The sequence below is a fragment of the Ursus arctos genome, unplaced genomic scaffold (assembly GCF_023065955.2).
Source record: "Ursus arctos isolate Adak ecotype North America unplaced genomic scaffold, UrsArc2.0 scaffold_26, whole genome shotgun sequence".
Classification (NCBI taxonomy): domain Eukaryota; kingdom Metazoa; phylum Chordata; class Mammalia; order Carnivora; family Ursidae; genus Ursus; species Ursus arctos.
Window position 1 is genome coordinate 9,945,461 of NW_026622941.1, and position 15,789 is coordinate 9,961,249.

Here is a 15,789-nt window from a genome sequence, read left to right on the forward strand (position 1 = left end):
TTGACTGCTATGTTTGCTTCCTGTTGGTTTAGAGGATGTTATGGCACACATAGAAGCCCTAACTAAGTTCATCCAACAAGTCTTAAATGACAGTCAACACAACCTGTCCTTACTGAATGCTGAAATGACTCTAATGAGAGTCTTCAGAAATAGAATGGCCTTAGACATTATCACTACCTCTCAAGGAGGCACCGGTGCCATTATCCAAACAGAATGTTACATGATCATACCTAATACATCTGCTAATGTATTATCTTTATTAAGTCACAGAATGACAAAGTAAATGCCCTAAATGTTCCAACCCCCAGCCCAGGGGACTTAATAAATCAATGGCTGGGATCATCGGTCTCTCGGTAGAAAAAATGTGTCACTGATTTTAGAACCATTGTTTTCTCTTACATGTACCTATATTATTGCTGTGGCTTATCCCTCCAGTGCAGCCAGATAGCCACCAAAGGAGCCACCTCCATGCTGGTGAAACCCCTTGCTGACTGCTCAGGGCACCTTGTGGAAGAGGGGGATACATGAGATTATAAAAGCCAGTCATGAAGGGTGAAGTTTTGGGGAAGGTCATCCAAAAGACTTGACCTCCAATTGACCTGTGAGCTGGACCAGCAGTCAGAGTTCCCTCATTCCCTCCCCTGTGTTTCAAATGTGGTTTCTGCTTGCCTTTCCTGCTCCCAGGAGCTGCTCCAAGGTTATAGCCTTGAGACCATGATGTGGTGATGAGAACACATGCCTGAGGGGCATGGCTGAGCCTAGTTAAGCCCTCTGTATAAATTTTTAATATTTGGAGAATAGGTGGGGGATTAACTAGTCTTGCTGCCACCTGAGACAAGCCTCGTATGTAAGTTCCCTTTGCTTATTAAACCTGCCACCTCCCAACCTGGAGTAGCCTGCCTCTCTTTGGTCTTCCCTTGCCCTCCCAATAAGGAAGATGAGGCAGTTTCAGATTTTACCCAGGAACAGGAAGCTCCCGAGGGCTTCCTGTTGAGACAACAGAAATTAAAGGGAAATTAGGAAGTATTTTGAACTGAATGAATATGAAAAAAAAAAAAAAAAGGTATTTGTTGCATACCACTACAATTAGTGCTTAAGGGGAAACATATAGCACAACATGGCTATATTTAAAAAGAAAGAAAAGATCTGAAATCAATGAACTGAGCTTTCATCTTAAGAAACTAGAAAAAGAAGAGCAAATTAAAACATAATTAAGTAGAAGAAAGAAAAAATATAAATTGAAGCAGAAATTAATAAAATAGAAAACAAATAGACTTTACTTTTTTTAAAAAAAGAAAGAAAAAATATAAATTGAAGCAGAAATTAATAAAATAGAAAACAAATAGACTACTTTTTTTAAAAAAAGTAAATTTAATGAAAAAAGATTCATCAAGAAGAAAACTTTTTCTTCTAAACCAAACTAAGTAAAAAAAGAAGACAAAAATTAACAAGTCAGGAATGAGAGAAGTTGCATTAACACAAATTCTAGAGATATTAAAATGATAATAAGAAAATACAAAGAAAAATGTTAGGTCGAGAAGTTAAATATTTAGGTAAAGTGGACAAATTCTTTGAAAGACACTAATGCCCAACAAACCAATTCAAGAAAAAATTATTTGAATGTTATTACATCCATTAAACTGAATCTGTTGTTTAAAAATCTTACAAAAAAAAAAGAAAACCCCTGTCCAGATGACTTCAGTGGAAAACTATATCAAACACTTAATGAACAAATAGTACCAATTCCACACAAAACCTTCCAGAAAATTGACATAGAGGAGTACTTCTCTAAAACATAAACCAGACAAAGCCATTACACAAAAAGCAAAGTGCATATCAATAGCCTTCATAAACATACTTGCAAAAATCCTAAACCAAAATTTAGCAGAACTAATCCACCAAAATATTAAAATGATAATAAATCCCAAGAACCCAAGGTTGGTTTAACCTTTTATAATTATTCAATGTAATTCATCATGTTAAAAAATTAAAAAGAAAAAAATTAAAATATGTGATCATCTCAATAGATGTAGAAAAAATAGATGTAGACAAATCAATACCCATTCCTGATAAAATCTCTCAGCATTCCAGGCATAAAAGGGAACTTCTTCAAATGAATAAAGAACATCTATGAAAAATATACGATTAACACCATACTTAATGGTATTAACACTAATTTCTTCCAAGATCAAGAACAAAATAAGGACTTTCACTCTCACCACTTTCTTTCAATGTTTTCTAGAGGGTCTGTCTAGTCTATGAAATCTATCAAGGAAAAGAAATAAAAATGATCCTTGGGATGCCTGGGTGGCACAGTCGTTAAGCGTCTGCCTTCGGCTCAGGGCGTGATCCTGACGTTATGGGATCGAGCCCCACATCAGGCTCCTCCGCTATGAGCCTGCTTCTTCCTCTCCCACTACCCCTGCTTGTGTTCCCTCTCTCGCTGGCTGTCTTTCTCTGTCAAATAAATAAATAAAATCTTTAAAAAAAATTAAAAATAAAAAATAAATAAATAAATAAATAAATAAAATATTTTTTAAAAAAAGAAATAAAAATCATCCAGAAAGGAAGAAATAAAAGTGTCTTTATGTGCAGATGAAATGATTATCTATGTAAAAATCCAATGGAATACACTCACACACAAGTTACTAGAAAAAATAAGTGCTTCAGGATAGCAGATTAGTATAAAAAAAGTTTATTATGATTCTATGTACTATCAAGAAACATCTGGAGATTAAAATTACAAATGAGAGGGGAGCCTGGGTGGCTTAGCCGTTAAGCGGCTGCCTTTGGCTCAGGTCATGATCCCAGCGTTCTGGGATCCAGCTCCACATTGCATCGGGCTCCCTGCTCAGCGGGAAGCCTGCTTCTCCCTCTCCCACTCCCCCTGCTTGTGTTCCCTTTCTCACTGCCTCTCTCTCTGTCAAACAAATAAATAAAATCTTTAAAAAAATAAAATTACAAATGAGAACAATAGCATCTCTAGTAGTATCAAAAATACGAAATATATGATGATAATCTAAGAAAATATGTGAAACATCTATACAGAGAAAATAACAAAACATTGCTTAAAGAAATTAAAGACACAAGTAAATGAAGAGATACACCTTGTTTATGAGATGAACAAATCAGTACTTTTAAAATTTCAATTTTCCCCACATTTTTCTATTTTTTTTTTTTTAAGATTTTATTTATTTATACGACAGAGATAGAGACAGCCAGCGAGGAGGGAACACAAGCAGGGGGAGTGGGAGAGGAAGAAGCAGGCTCATAGCAGAGGAGCCTGACGTGGGGCTCGATCCCATAACGCCGGGATCACGCCCTGAGCCGAAGGCAGATGCTTAACCGCTGTGCCACCCAGGCGCCCCTCCCCACATTTTTCTAATAGATTCAATGCAATCACATTCAAAATTTCAACAGGGTTGGTTTGTTTGTTAGGTTTTAGAAATTGACAAGCCAATTCAAAAGTTAACATGGAAATACAAAGACATAGATTAATCAAAACAACTTGTAAAAGAACAACAATGAGGGATTGCCACTACGTGATTTTGAGAAACTGCGATATTCATGGTGGTGTTGTAAAATATATAAGTAGATAGATGGAACAGAATAGAGAGACAGGAATAGACCCATGAACATATGGGTAACTGTTGACAAAAGTGCAAAGGCAATGTAGTGAAGAAAGAATAGCCTTTTCAACAAATGTTGCTAAATCAATTGAATATTCATATGCAAAAATAATAATAATAATGAGAGAGAGAGAGCACTTTATTTATTTATTTTTTAAGATTTTATTTATTTATTTGACAGAGAGAGACAGCCAGCGAGAGAGGGAACACAAGCAGGGGTAGTGGGAGAGGAAGAAGCAGGCTCCCAGTGGAGAAGCCTGATGTGGGGCTCGATCCCAGAACACTGGGATCACGCCCTGAGCCGAGGGCAGACGCTTAAGGACTGCGCCACCTAGGCGCCCCAAGAGAGAGAGCACTTTAATACATGACTCACAAACTAACCCAAAACAAGTTATAGACTTCCATGTAAAACCTGAAACTATAAAATGCCTAGAAGAAAATACGGGAGAAAATTTTGTGACCTTGAGTTTGGCAACATGTTCTTAGGAACACCAGTAAAAACATGAAAATGGACTTCATCAAAATTTAAAACTGTTTTTACAGAGAATTAAGTCAAGCCATAAGCTAAAAAAGCAAAACAAAACAAAATGATCAAAATGACATCTGATAAAGGACTTTTACACAGCATATACAAAGGGCTCTCAAAATGTAACAATAAAAAAAAACCTCAAAACTTCTCAGAAGATTTGTACATTATCAAACAAAATATGTAGATAGGAAATAAGTGGTCTAAGTAAACAAAAAGACCTCAAGATGATTTAACCACTGCGAATTAAACCACAGTAATATACCAGCATACACCTATTAGAATGGTTACAATGACAACACTGAACCATACCAAGTGTTCGCAAGGATAGGTGGAATTGGAACATCCATACATTGCTGGTAGGAATATCAAACGGTACAACTTTGGTAAATAGTGTGGCAATTTCTCAAATAATTGCACGTAGACCTACTGAGTGATCCTGACCTTAAACTCCTAAGCATTTACCCAAGAGAAGAGAAACACTGTGTACACACAAAGACTTGTACACAAATGTTTATAGCACCTTTATTTGCAATAGACAAATACTGAAAATACCCCAAATGGTCATCAACAGGTCATTTATCAACAAACTGGGGTATATTCACATGGGAATAATACTCAACATTTGAAAAGAATGAAAAAATTGATGCAGGCAACAAGGTGATTGAATCTCAAAATGATTATGCTCAGTGAAAGAAGCTGGACCCAAAACAAACAAAAAGGCATACTGTTTGACTCCATTCACATGAAATACTACCAAATGCAAAATGAAAGCAGGTTGATGGTTGTCTGAGGAGAAGGCCTGGGGGAGGGGACGACAAAAGTTGGAGGGATGATGGAAATGCTCACTATCTTAATTGTGGCGATGATCTCAAGCGAACATGTTCACGTATATGAAAATTATTGTGTACTCCAAATATATTCAGTTTGTTATATGCCAATTAAACATCAATAAATGTGCTAACAAAAGAAAATATCTCTTGTCTTCCAAGGAATGATACAGCTTTTTCTTTTTTTCTAAAGTTGGTGCTAGATTATGGGCAACTAAATGGAAAGACTTTCTCTAAAAAGTGGAATAACCTGTGAAGGGAGGTAGCAAGGGAGAAGAAACACTGAAAATTGAAGGAATACTTCTCATTCCATCAGTTTCTATTCAGCTATATTTCCATACCTGGCTCAGTTGGTTCTTTAATTGAATATCTTCCTACTTTCATCCTGTGTGTTTCCACATTAGCACAGGACAACAGAGTTGAGAAGAACTCATTTAGAAAGGGTGTGTACTTTAGGGGGAAAAAAAATCTACTATTTTTGCCTCAGGCCCCATGATTTTAGCAGATACTATCTGAAGGATTAAAGAGATTAGGCTGTCCTTTGATAAAGGATGTAGAAATAATTACAGATTTCAAAACCAATAATGAATTGTGATTAGTTGACTGAAAAGATCATTCAATTCGTAATTACTTCCTGGGAACGTCCCAATTGCCCCAAAATGTGATGATGTGGGGTGTGTGTGTGTGTTGTGTGTGTGCGCGCGTGTGTACGTGGTGGAATCTGGAGAAAGATCACAATTTAAAAGACCAACAAGTGATAGCTTTCCACGTTGAGAACCCAAGTTTCTGGATTCCAGCATGGCCTTTCCCCTTTTCTGTTTCTTCATGGGCTGTGTTCGCTTGCATTTTTCCATGCATACACCAGTTGGGCAAGTTCTCCACGTTCCTCTTCTCTGTGGTTTAGGAGGGGGAAGGGAAGATGGTACTGAGGTAGAGGACTAAGTTCAGAGGGCTCCCAAAACTTGAAGAGGAATACAACTTTAAAATATAAAAAGGCAAGGGGGATTGAAGGGCTGGCAGGGAGACTTGGGACAAGCTAGGTGAAAAACAGAGAGACAGACAAAATCAAAATTTCTGATATCAAGGTGTCAGGCAGGCGGGAAGCCCAGTCTCTGCCAAGGAGTTCTGTGATCAGCTAATGACAAGCAGTTCTCCGGGCTCTCATGGTTTGCATCGGTGGTGAAGAACAGCTTAAATTCCAGAAGAGAATTCTCCTTCTCCTCTTCTTCCAGAGCTTTCAAATTCACTGTGCTCTCAATAGATTCGCCTTCTTCTGACATATGCTGAATGCAGTTAAAATGCAGTTGTCAGCAAAAACAGCTCCCCTTTGTATATACGCACAACTGCCCGAAGGATAGACGTGGGAAACTGGACCCTGGAGTCTAAACCTGCAGATGGGGAAGGGGGGGAAAAGGTAGATGTATTGCCACCTTGTGTCAGAAACTTAGGGGCGCCTGGGTGGCACAGCGGTTAAGCGTCTGCCTTCGGCTCAGGGCGTGATCCCGGCGTTATGGGATCGAGCCCCACATCAGGCTCCTCCGTTATGAGCCTGCTTCTTCCTCTCCCACTCCCCCTGCTTGTGTTCCCTTCACTCGCTGGCTGTCTCTATCTCTGTCGAATAAATAAATAAAATCTTTAAAAAAAAAAAAAAAGAAAAAAGAAACTTAAACTTGTCTTAAAGCTTCAAATCAGTAATAAATGTGGGAAGGAAAACTCCAGAGAAGGTCTGAATGGCTAAATGGGCAAGTCCCTGTCTGACAGAGGTGGAGAAGCAGATGTTCAGAAATTCCCCAAGTTTCTCCCTGACAAGAAGAGGACATTATGTGGAATGTGGAAGCAACTTCACTAGCACGTCCCGCAAAGAATAGGAAACTTACAAGTGGGGCATCAAAGGAGAGCCGTCCTCCCAGAGCCATGAGCTGCTGGGTTTCCTCAGAGACAACCCCATCCAGAACGGGAAATTGGAATGGGCACTTGCTTGCTGGATGAATTCCTGTGGGGAGTAATGTTTATCTAAAGTGAGGATAAAGTCAGTGTGGTCGTTTTAGATTAAATTCACAAAACTAAAGAACCAAGAGAGGTCTTTGACATCCTTTCCATGCTTTTACAGAAATGTTTACTGAAGCCTAGAGATACCATGTAACATCTCGACCCAAGGTCACGCACATCATTAGCGGCCAGATGCGGCTAGAAAATACGCATTCCGATTCTCAAAAACGTGCTCCTCTGTCAAGGGCGTAAACCTGATTGATTTCCCTACAAGGCGCTACTCCAGCCCAATGTACAACCATAAAAACTCACCAGATCATCTGTGCTATTAATTTTCAGCATCTGGGCATCCAAAGACAAGCAGTTCTCCTGGCTTCTTTCCCAATTAAATGGGCCAGAGGAAAATAGGTAACAGGTTTCTTCATGCCAGAGCCAGTCTTGGGGACAAGGACCTAGGAAGTGTAGCATATCTAATCAGTGAATGATGCCTGAGCAAAAATATTTCTGCAATTCTGGGGGCGCCTGGGTGGCACAGCGGTTGGGCGTCTGACTTCGGCTCAGGGCGAGACCCCGGCGTTCTGGGATCGAGCCCCACATCAGGCTCTTCCACTATGAGCCTGCTTCTTCCTCTCCCACTCCCCCTGCTTGTGTTCCCTCTCTCGCTGGCTCTCTCTCTCTCTGTCGAATAAATAAATAAATCTTAAAAAAAATATTTCTGCAATTCTTAAATCAATTCTCCCCTCAGGACTGTCACATGCATATCATCTCTGTTTAATTGGAATTATATCCAGAGTCTTCAAAGACTCAATAGACCCATAGTCTTTATTTCTCTTAAAGCGTTCTGATTTTAGAAATCCAAAACAAGGCTGTTCAAAAGCAAAACTTGAGCTGAGATGTAACTTTAGAATCTGACCTATTTTTTATAATTATGTTTGGAATAATGGAAGTAAGAGCTGGGGGAATGGTATGTTAATAGCCACACTGCTGTTAAAACGATATGCTTAGGGTACCTGACCGGCTCACTCAATGGAGCATGCAACTCTTAATCTGGGGGTGGGTTTGAGGCCCACACTGGGTGTAGAAATTACTTAGAAACAAAATCTGGGGTGCCTGGATGACTCTGTTAAGTGACCAACTCTTGATTTTGGCTCAGGTCATGATCTCAGGGTGGTGGGATGGAGCCCTTTGGGCTCTGTGCTCAGCAGGGAGTCTGCTCCGGGATTCTCTCTCCCTCTTTCCCTCTCCGCCTCACTAGTGTATGCACTTTCTCTCTCTAAAATCAATCAATCAATCAATCAATCAATCAATCTAAAAAAATAAAATAAAATCTTTTTAAAAAGATACATTTATGTATTTTAAAACTTCAGGTTTTCAAATAATGAATTTAGGCTTAAATATTGGGCTTCCTGTTTCTAGACATATGTTGTCCAATACATAGCCATATGTGGTATTACAACTACCTGTGTTTCTTTTAATAATAATTTTAAAAAATTAAATAAACTTTACACCCAAGCCCCCAGGGCGGAGCTTGAACTCATGACGCGGAGAACAAGAATCTCGTGCTCCATTGACTCAGCCAGCCCGAGGTCCTCTTTAAAGGTTGTTGTGTTTTTTTTTAAATGAACACAATATCACTATGTTGGCAGTACTTTACACACATTAACTCATTTAATCTTCATAACAGCACGATGAAATAAGTGCCCTTCTTTTTCTTCAGCTGGCGGATAGAGGAAATGGGAATGCGAACCTCGGCAGGCTTGCTCTCGCATCCGTGTGTTTAACCACGACAGGCACTACCTCTCCAACTTCCGAGTTTGAATCAGTCGAGGAAATATTTCTTGGTGCCCTTCGAGATATTTTGATACAGAATATCGGGGTAAACCTGGAGACTGCCATTTTTAAAAAGCTACTGGAGTGACAATGTTGTACACCAAAGTTGACAACCGCCACTAATTTCAGTACTAAATATTAAGTCCGTTACTGCGAAGAGCCTGCACCTTTCTAGCGGACGACCTCCTGCAAACCACGTTCCATGACTTCTCAGAGTCTCTCTCTCTCTTCAGATCTACACTGTGGACCACAGACTTGTTAGTAAGAAGGATAAAACATGCCTCAAACTTAAGGAAACTGGTTTTTTTTTTCATGTGGTATTTTATTATTAATGTTTTTGAGAAGCTTCTCAAAGTTTCTTGATGAAAAGCGGTACTTTATTTGCTATCTCTACTAATTGGCCTTTATCTGACACTGTCAAGGAATGGAACCTGTTACGTGGGATATCTACCAGTGAAAAACATATTACTTAATATTTTTGATTGGTTGCCCATGCCTGGAATCTCTGGGAGACGGTACTGGATGGTCCTGACGTAGATTTAATCTCATACAACTGATTTTAAAAAAACAAAACAAAACTGTTTTACAGCCCCATCTGGGAAATAAATCATTGGTTGGTATGTAGCTATGTCTGCTTATATAAACATTTCTATCTTTGATAGATTAGTCTCCTTCCTTTACACCTTCTTAGAGACAGTGTATTCTTTCATTTCCTCGGTAGCTCCCTCCTTAACAAAAACAATACAGATTTGATCCTTGCCAAAGATCAATTTGTCTAAAAATCTCTGCTTCTTTTGGAAATTTAAATAACCCTGTAAATATTGAAGGGATTTATTAACTCTAAAACTTTATTTTTAAAAAACTACTTATCTTTATTATCATCACTTAACTTCTCTGGCTATTAATTTTTTCATCTATAAAATAAGAATCTGTGGGTATTTGTGAACTGTTATTATATAATCTGTATTTAAATAAATTGCATGGTTGAGATCAAGTGAGATGTACAACCAAGAAACTGGAGAAATCTCTATTTATTAGTGGCAGTTAGTTACTAATGCTGAGAATAGGGCACTCATTCATCTACTGCCAAGAAAGCAATGCATTTCTGAGAGTAATTCCATCTCATAGCCCTGAAATCTCCATATGATGAAAAGTGTACGCCTGCTTTAATTACATGTCGTACAAAGACTAAATGACACAGATAACTCTGTAATAACATCAGAGTTCACATCATGATCCCCTTCTTACAGATGCTACTGTTTCTACCTGTCTCCTAGATTCTGAGAGCAACTCAATTCTCCTTCTATAAACTGGCTTCCTGGGCCCTTTATATTTTTTTTCTTACTTAGAGCATCTCCCCCACACGTCCAAGTCAGCCTACCTCCATTCATTTAATTTAAATTGATGTTGTATACTTTAAGAAATAGGGTTAGTTATAGAATAAAGTTAATGTAGAGCTTCCCAGGGACAAAGGAGACCCCACAGGGAAAGAAATCAATGATTAAGATACATTGGAACAGAAAGAAGTAAGAATCCGTGGCAACGGATAAGAGTGGGAGAGTTCTTCCAGAAAAATCTCAAAACTAAATTTTAAAAATAAAGAAGAGGTTTCATGAGGAAAGAAAATTTAAATCCACCAAAAACTGTGCTTAATTAAATCAGGTGTCTCAAGAATTTAGCAGAGGGAAGGGTGGGGATGACAAATTAGAGAAATTCTGGTGTCAAACACTATGAATATATAATTTTGAGCCTAGAGACATTTTCAAAACAGAGTTAAGATTAAACAGAGAGGTGTCCACTACTTCTTTTCCCCTCTTCATCCCCCATACCTGAGAAGTTTGCTGCTTTCCTTAGAGCTTCTTGGAGATTCAGGGTCTGCTGATGAAGTTCCATCTGTTTTTTGGAATTTTCATCTAGCTTCTGGGTAAGGGTTTCTATTGTTTCTTTGAGTTCCCTTTCTGACTCCTGGGAAGCTTGTTCTGCCTGCTGCTGTGCTGAGATCTGTCCCTCCAGTATAATTTCCTGGTTAGTAAGGTTTGCTTGCTGTCGCTTTAGGAGATCAGACACCTGTGATACTAAATCATAGCTGAAATAAGAACTCGATTACCAAAGCTGAATAAAAATCCCTCCACTGAATTTTGAGGAAATTAAAGAATTGAATCAAATAACGTATTTTGACAACAAACTGCTGGAAAGTTACTCAGAAATTATGAATTTAAAAGTTATTTGATATTCCTGTAGTATTTTCTTTTACATGTTAGGAATTGTCACAGACACTTTTGATTAAAAACAACAACAACAACAGGATTTTACTTGTTACTGATGGTTACAAACAAGTTTAAAAGCAATCATAAGATAAAGGGTATATCAATGGCATAACTAAAATACAGACAATCTGAAATAGATGCCAGCCAAACTCATTGATTATTAATTGTTGTCATTAATGAGTTACTCTGTGTCTTTATTCCTTTGCTAACTCTTTACCTTTCCAGACTTCCTAATTTTATTTAAAAACGGTGACACCCCTTTTTTGAGACACCCTCCCACAGAATTATTTTAAGTTGCTATGTCATAACAATTTCAAGCATTTTTTGTTTTTTGGGTTCTTTTCTCTTTTTTTTTCTTTTTTTTTTTAGTCACAGTACATTTTAGGAAGGGTGGGATGAAATAAAGTTTGTAAAATCTGGCAGGCAGCTAATGTTAAGGGTCAAATGTCTCAGTTCTAGAAGCTTGATGGTTCAGTACAAAACAGACCCTTTGGCCTAAGGCTGGATCTGAGACTGGTGTAAAGTGTTTCCTCTTACAGGAAGACTCATCCAGTCACCACCACTAGTCATTAGGGAAGGCCCCAAGTGCTAACAGATTGAAAAAATGAATGATTGGTGACTTTAACCAACAACTGAGAAACAAATAGCACTTCAAAGGCTTTAATCATCTAGATTCTAAATAGACAAAATAACTCAGATCTACAACCTCAATACACAGACAATTAGATGGGTGATCGATACCATTTTCATTCCTTCTTGGCCACTCTCATCCTTCTTATCACTTCTTTTGCTCTCAACATCCTCTCTTCTAAGTGGCCATGTTATAAATTTGAATTACAGTTGTTTTAAATGTTTCATTTATTAAGATGGTGTTTTTGATTCTTAACTGTAAATTGGTATTTAATCATCTCTATTAAAACTCAATGTAGGGGCACCTAGGTGGCTCAGTAGGTTAAGTATCTGACTCTTGATTTCAGCTCAGGTCATGATCTCAGGGTCATCAGATCAAACCCTATGTCAGGCTCTGTGCTCAGTATGGAGCCTGCTTGAGATTTTCTCTCTCCCTCTCCCTCTGCTCCTCCACTCACTTGCAATCTCTCTCTAAGACAAAAAACAAAACAAAACAACCTCAATGTGAACTATATGACTTTTCTTTTCCTTTAGGGTCTCTCAGGGGATCTTGTGGCTTAGTAGCTTCAAATTATTTTCTTTTCCATCATTCCAGGATTTAAACAGACTTTATCCATGACGTTATAACAACAAAGCAAAACAAAAACCTACCATTTATAATCTTAATTCCATATCCCAGTCAATTTTAGGGACAAGCACAATGTACTTATTCATGTTCCCACTCATTCCAAAAAGTTTGCCTAAAATGTATCTAAATCAAGACTGTTTATAGTTGTTATAAAACCAATTAATAAGCCATGTTTGTAAGTTCTCACTTTTTCCTCCATCATTTCCCTGTTCCAGTACTTACATTGCATTGTCAGCATTATAAGAATTACCAGTAATCCCAAGCAAAGGATCCCTAGGGTCACAGCAGTAGGGCACCACCACCGAGAAGAAAGAAGACGAAGACCTAGATTGACAGATGATAGAATCAGAAAGACATAAAAGATGGAACCAAGTCATCAAACAATTATTTGGAAACTGTCTGTATCTTGTACTTTGCATTTCTTACCTCTAATCCTCCCAAGGGCTCTGAAAATAATTCATTGTTCATATTTACAGATGAAAAATACAGACAGAGAATTTAAGTAATTTACTCTTGGTCACGCAACTGACACAATTTGAGAGCCAGGATTCAATACCAGATATGTGATGTTAAGTACATGATTCTAAAGCTTATACTTTATCTACTCTCCCCATAATGACTGTCTAAGAAACTCTCAGTTCAGCTTGGTTGGATCAACTTCACCCACAGAACAGAGAGCCTGATACTTTTAATACAGACCATGTGTATGCACCTCACATGCACCTCATACCCAGCGTGTTTTATAAGTAGTATACCATAAAAGAATGTCAAATACCAAGCAAATAAGCTTTAGTTAGTTAATCAACAGATTGCCTCAAAGAATTATAATTTTGTGCTTTCAATTTTTATTCCACTAAAATTATCTTGGAACTGAGGTTATTGACTAAAGAAAAATAGGGATTAAACTTCAACATTCATTTGACTCATATTAATGTCATGTCCTATACTTACACCAGCTATGGCCCTTGTTGTTATAAAAGTTCACCATTATTATTATAGAAACAAATAAGTCATGTAGCTCACAGGTCCACCACTAAAAAAGCACAGATATTTTGGTCCAATGGGAAAATATATAATCTATGTGGACTCCTCACCCTGTACAATAAACAAATAGGGTACTGGTAGTGTTATCCTCCATATGCATATAAGGAAACCCAAAGTCTCAGTGAATTGTAAAAGATCACACAGATGTTAAAATCCAAACATAGGTCTTTAATTCAACTGTCAGTCACTACGTGGTTGGAGCATTACATCACAAAGTTTCCAGTGCAAATGTGTAATGATCCAAATCAATCAATGGTCAAATATATTCACAGAGTCAAAAGCACTTCTGTTAGACTCTAGAGATGAGACAGACAAAATAGCAATTTTAACAGGAAGAAATACAGTTCATTCACTAATTCAAAAGTCATTAAGCTCCTGGAGTGTGTGTGGCAAGTTGGCAGAGAAGTAGAAGTTGTGTCTCTTGCAAATAATCACTTAAGATTCTAGCTTGGGGATAGATATCTGTGTAAATCTGTCAAAGAATATTTCCCTCTGGTCAGTACTCATTCTATACTATGAATGTATGTCAACCACTCTTGAGAGAAGAAACTCCTGAATTTTTAGAAGAAAATCACAAGATCTACACCTGTGCAGGGAAGACACAAGCTCCTGTTTTCTATAGGTCACCCTTTGTCCCATTTCTTTGGTAGGTAGAGACCATTAATCCAACTTCTGTTTCCATTAGTGATTTTCTGATCAGAAAGCAACTGGATTCCTTTCAGTAGGTGACTGATCTAATCAGGTTCTGAGAGATTTAGCGTCATAATTTTAGTAAAATTCAGGCATTCAATATTTACAACATGAATAATGAATGAATGAATGAATGAATGACTACTGTTAACTTGGATGTCTACCTATAAATGCTGATTCAGAGAAATAGTGCATGTACAGTGAATAGCATAGAACACAACCTATGATAATGTCTAATAAAAGTTATCAGAATCTATACATTGTCATTCATACCAAGTTAGTTCATTCAAAGTATCATCATCATCATCATCATCACCATTATATCTGAATTGTTTTTCTTTTAAGTAAATGTTATTAATTCTACAATATTTTTCCATCCTCTGGTGTTTCAGCTTTCTAATCCTATGTTATTCCAGTTAATTTACATTTTTGAGCTAATCCTTGAATTCTGTTGCTGGGCACATTCATCCACCCCTAGTACCTTTAGCTTTCTTTCCATTTGGCTTCTGATCAGGTTGATCCTTCATAGTCTTGCTCTTGAAGTCATCAGAAGTCATTTCCAAATTCATTCCAAGAATGAGAGAGTGAAACAGTCAAGGACTTCTGCAAAGTAAAAATTTGTGAGCTCCTGCTGGAGTGTTTAAATAGCTACTGCTATCTAATAGAAGAATGACTCAATCGTTGGTAGGAGGAAGAGGCTTTGCTTCATACTGGAAAGTTGGCTGACGCAAATTCTTGTTATGTCTATTGCAGGTGGGGAAAGTGGTGATTCTGCTAGTATTTCAGGATGTTTCAATAGGTAATTAATGAAAGGGAAAAGTATATTTTCTCTGAGCATTAGAAGAAAGGCATTTGTATTCACTCATCAGATAAGGAAACTGAAACTCAAAAGAATAAGTCACATTAAACTTGTAGAAGACTGTGCATTTAAACCAGATTACTCAATTCCGGGGTCCGTATTTGTTTACTTCACTGTAGAAGGCTATCTCTATACTGTGACTTTCATAAGTCTCACATTTTCCTTTTTATTTTTGACTGTTTAAATCAGCAATAGATTAGAAATTTTGTAGTTAATCATGTGTGATCATCTCCAGCCATGGTGACCTGGGTAGTTTTAGAACTTAATTAGGAGTGCTATTTCATACAGTGGCAGTAACATAGCAGCAGTATAACATAGCAACAGAAATTTGGAGCCAGATGGAGCTAGTTTCAAATCTTTCCTTTGCTAGTACCTTAGTCTATAATCTTGGGGAATTACATAATACTGTGAGTTTATGTCTTTGTCTATAAATTGGGACATTGGAATGTCCACTGGATAATGTTGATAAAGTTGCTGTTGGGATTCATATAAAATATTGCATGAAAATGCTAAGTATTCTACTTCAAACATAAGAACTCGATAAATGATAGTTATTAATATCAGTAGTAGTATTATTCAGCACAATTGAATTGCCCATCAAAGGACACATAAATGACTGGAGTCTCAAAGACTCTTCAGTGAGCTCCCCATAAGGATGCCTATATGAATTCATTGATAGAATTCTCACCTATTTTCCCTCCACAATCTCCTAACCTGAGAAGAAATGCCTCATTGCAGTTATACATGCTTTTTTTTTTAAATTATGTATTAGGGATATTTTCTGAAGTGTTTATGGGCTAAATGATATAATAAACCTGGAATTTGCTTTAAACTACGTAAGGAAAAAAATAAAAAGAGGAGATACAT

The 15,789-nt window shown here is 37.5% G+C and overlaps 1 protein-coding gene across 1 annotated transcript; it reads right to left on the reverse strand.

Annotated features, from left to right (window-relative positions):
- Nucleotides 1–3,806: 3,806 nt before the first annotated feature.
- On the reverse strand, nucleotides 3,807–14,683 carry OLR1 (oxidized low density lipoprotein receptor 1). The gene is made up of 6 exons (XM_026502456.4): nucleotides 14,545–14,683; nucleotides 12,552–12,653; nucleotides 10,634–10,879; nucleotides 7,287–7,426; nucleotides 6,863–6,978; nucleotides 3,807–6,373 (listed from the first exon to the last, which is right to left on the reverse strand). The coding sequence occupies exons 1-6, from the start codon at nucleotides 14,630–14,632 to the stop codon at nucleotides 6,229–6,231; spliced, it is 837 nt and encodes a 278-aa protein (XP_026358241.1). The 5' UTR covers nucleotides 14,633–14,683; the 3' UTR covers nucleotides 3,807–6,228.
- Nucleotides 14,684–15,789: the final 1,106 nt, after the last annotated feature.

Coding starts and splice junctions, on each gene's coding strand:
- OLR1 (XM_026502456.4), bottom strand. CDS start 14,632: ATGAATTTGGAAATGACTTCTGATGACTTCAAGAGCAAGACTATGAAG. Junction 10,880..12,551: donor TATAATGCTGACAATGCAAT/GTAAGTACTGGA, acceptor GCTATGATTTAG/TATCACAGGTGTCTGATCTC. Junction 6,374..6,862: donor TCTCCTTTGATGCCCCACTT/GTAAGTTTCCTA, acceptor CCCCATCTGCAG/GTTTAGACTCCAGGGTCCAG.